The sequence below is a fragment of the Aplysia californica genome, unplaced genomic scaffold (genome assembly GCF_000002075.1).
Source record: "Aplysia californica isolate F4 #8 unplaced genomic scaffold, AplCal3.0 scaffold00051, whole genome shotgun sequence".
NCBI classification, from domain to species: Eukaryota; Metazoa; Mollusca; class Gastropoda; order Aplysiida; family Aplysiidae; genus Aplysia; species Aplysia californica.
Window position 1 is genome coordinate 1,652,786 of NW_004797321.1, and position 3,248 is coordinate 1,656,033.

At 37.4% G+C, this 3,248-nt stretch overlaps 1 protein-coding gene across 1 annotated transcript in view; it reads right to left on the bottom strand.

Annotated features, from left to right (window-relative positions):
* Window positions 1-731: 731 nt before the first annotated feature.
* LOC106011078 overlaps window positions 732-3,248 on the bottom strand; it is a gene marked incomplete in the record, with an annotated part of 9,984 nt that continues 7,467 nt past the window's right edge. Inside the window, 1 exon segment of the mRNA XM_013079433.2 lies at window positions 732-2,833. Within this exon segment, the coding sequence (XP_012934887.1) occupies window positions 2,570-2,833 (264 nt within the window).

Here is a 3,248-nt window from a genome sequence, read left to right on the forward strand (position 1 = left end):
AGAGAGAGAGAGAGAGAGAGAGATTGGGGGGGGGGCGTTCTGTTATGTGTTTAATTCTTCGATACCTATATGTAATTATTGTGGCCTTGACAACAAGAAAAGAAAGAAATATCGATGATGATGATGATGATGATGATGATGATGATGATGATGATGATGATGATGATGATGATGATGATGATGATGATGATGATGATGATGATGATGATGAGATGATGATCATCATGATGATGATGATGGTGGTGGTGGTGGTGATGGTGAAAATGACTGATGGTTACAATTTTTAAAAAAAACAGTCATCCATACTACACTAATTATAGGATACACACACTTTAAGTCGCGGATGAAAGGGCGATTATGATTAATTAATTACTCCAAACTAATTGATTAGTGCGTGTTTCACCACGTAGGCACGCCATAGCACAAAGAAGACAAAAAATATCCACCGACCACACATGGTCGAAAACTGTAATGATTGTTTCAGGGAGTTTAATATTATGTAAAGACAGAAGGACCAAAGAGAGTCAAAAACTGTAATAATTGTTTCAGGGAGTTTGATTTTATGTATAGAAAAAAGGACCAAACATGGTCAAAATCTCTACTGATTGTTTCAGGGAATTTGATTTTATGTATTGAAAAAAAAAGACCAGAATTGGTCAAAAACTGTAATACATGTAATTGTTTTAGGGCCTTTATATTAAGCAAAGACAAACGAACGAACATGGTCAAAAACTGTAATAAATGTTTCAGGGACTTTATTATATTACATAATATTATGCCAAGACAGTACAGAACAGCTCCAAAATAAGGAACCTGGGAAAATGAACTGTTTCTGCTAAGACTCCGAAGTAAACCGCACTCACTTTACAAACAAAACTGAAAAAAAAACCTGAAAATAAATTGAATATTTAAAAAATTATGATTCCCTGAAAGCTAAAGTATGGACGAAACAAAAACTTATCATTCGATATGGAAAGATACAGGGCATTTGGAGAATAATAATAATAATAATGATATTCTCATTACAATTCTCATCATAGTGGACATGGTTTTCTGAAAATGTCCACATTATTGGCATTTTGTAATAGGACCCTTCACTTATTATAACCAGAAAGGAGCTAACATAGGTGCGGTGGCCCCTCCAAATTGAAAGATCACGAAAGAATGAAAAACATTATCTCTTTGTGTTTAAAACTTTGCAAGATGGAAACAACTTTTCAACACAAATTTCCCACACCATTGGACAGATCTACAAATCCGTAAGCAACGTTTTATCGTGTCATTGAAACATTTTGCGATGAAAATGTTAGAGGGTGTTTTTCGGGAATGGGGGTGAGAAAAATAAGTAGATTTGTTTCCAGATGCAATTAAGATTTTAGTTTATTCATTCGCTTTTGCGAATAGATCACGTCCTATTCGCCTTTCTTTATTCGAATTGTTTTGTTTTTAATCATTTAGTTACACATAATGTATTTTGATCGCAGACGTGCGAAGAGCAAGTAAATTGATCCTATGACCATTTTAAAAAAAAGGATCATAACACTGGCCACACACGTTCTCCCACAGTTTGCAAGCAGAGCAACAATAATATGTCAACATTTGTAACAAAAAGACTCAAATTCTTAAGCGTATCTCATTCCTAGCACCAAGCGTCACCGTTCACGTTAAATAGAACAGAAGGTAGATACAGTATCTGGTTAATTAAAATCGATATCGGCTGAAACAAGTTATATGTAATTGTCTTACGCAACAGAAATATTAATCACATAAAATATATAGATGTAATAATTATATGTAATTGTCTTACGCAACAGAAATATTAATCACATAAAATATATATATGTAATACAAACACTAAAAGTGGGAGAAGTATATATGGTTCTCATGATAAAAAAAGAAGTTGAATGTGTATAATGGAATGCTTTTCTGAAGTATAACAATATACCAAATTGGGTAGGAACTTCATTGGAAGATTTTTATGATTTAAAAAAAAATCATGAGGGAACAGGAACGTGGATGATTGAATCTAATGATCAGAGAAGGAGATATCTGAGACATTGCTTTGAGAATGCTAGAGAAAAGATTGTCTTATTACACATGGTGCCAGAGGCCAAATTGATACAGAAGAAGAGGTAGACAAACTTTAAAGACTAGACAATTACCCAGGATCTGGATGTGACTAAACTGAAAGGTCAGAGACAGACAAACTTGACGTCAGATGCTCTCTGCATTGTGTAGACCTACCCGACGATATAGAGAGGTTGTAAGTAAGGCATATAATGAGAAAAGGAAAGGGGGGGGGGGTTGAATGTTTTGGTGTAATGAGAAAGGGGGAACAGGATAGAAGGATATGTACTTTTGTCTGAACACCAATAATAATATTATCTATCTCTCATCCTACGCCAGGATGATTGATTGAGTAGGTGTTTTACGGCACTATCGACTCAGTTTTGGTCAGGTAAGTGCCAGCCTATGCAGGCAGGAAATAAAAAATGATTGAGTTTTCATAAGATCTTTAAAAAAAAAGAAAACGACACATCCGTTGAGATTCCCCGCCCCCGCCAGCTATCTACAAATGTGTGTTGGCTTGTTTCTGCTCTCCGTTGACCTCGTGAGTGGCCCTCGTCACGTCCTCGCTCATATCCAGCCCGTTGTTGTCCAAACCTCCATTGTGCAGGCGCGCTTGTCTAGCCAGGCGCTCCTCCTTCCGGTCTCGTCTCTTCTGCTTCTGCTCGGGTGTGAGGAACCGGAAGTGGTCGATGAAGCAGACGGCCAGGACGAGGAACAAGACGGACCCGCCGGTGATGATTCCAATGATGACCGAGGTACGATACTGGGAAAGTGAGGGGGGAGGGGGGACGGGGATTTTTAAAGTTTTAATAAGAGTTTTACGACACTTGAAACACAATAAGGTTATATAAGTGCCGAAGATTAGAGGTGTCACAAGAGAGAAACAAACACAAAAAAAGAAGGAGGAGAGATCAGGACGATAGACGTTTGATAGGAAATGAAGAAGCAAACCACACCCGCCAACCCCACCCTCAGGAGGGAGGAATGAAATATTGTAATAATAATTGCGTCTATATAACGCATATCCGCGCTCTACAGTGTGATCTATGCGCTCATCAACAGCTATCAAGCATTCACATAACGAAATCAGCAGGACGTGGGAATCTTTTCGTTACGTACAAAAATGTCGCGTGTATGCCAATGCGTTTTAACTACAAACAATACTAAATATTAGAAGA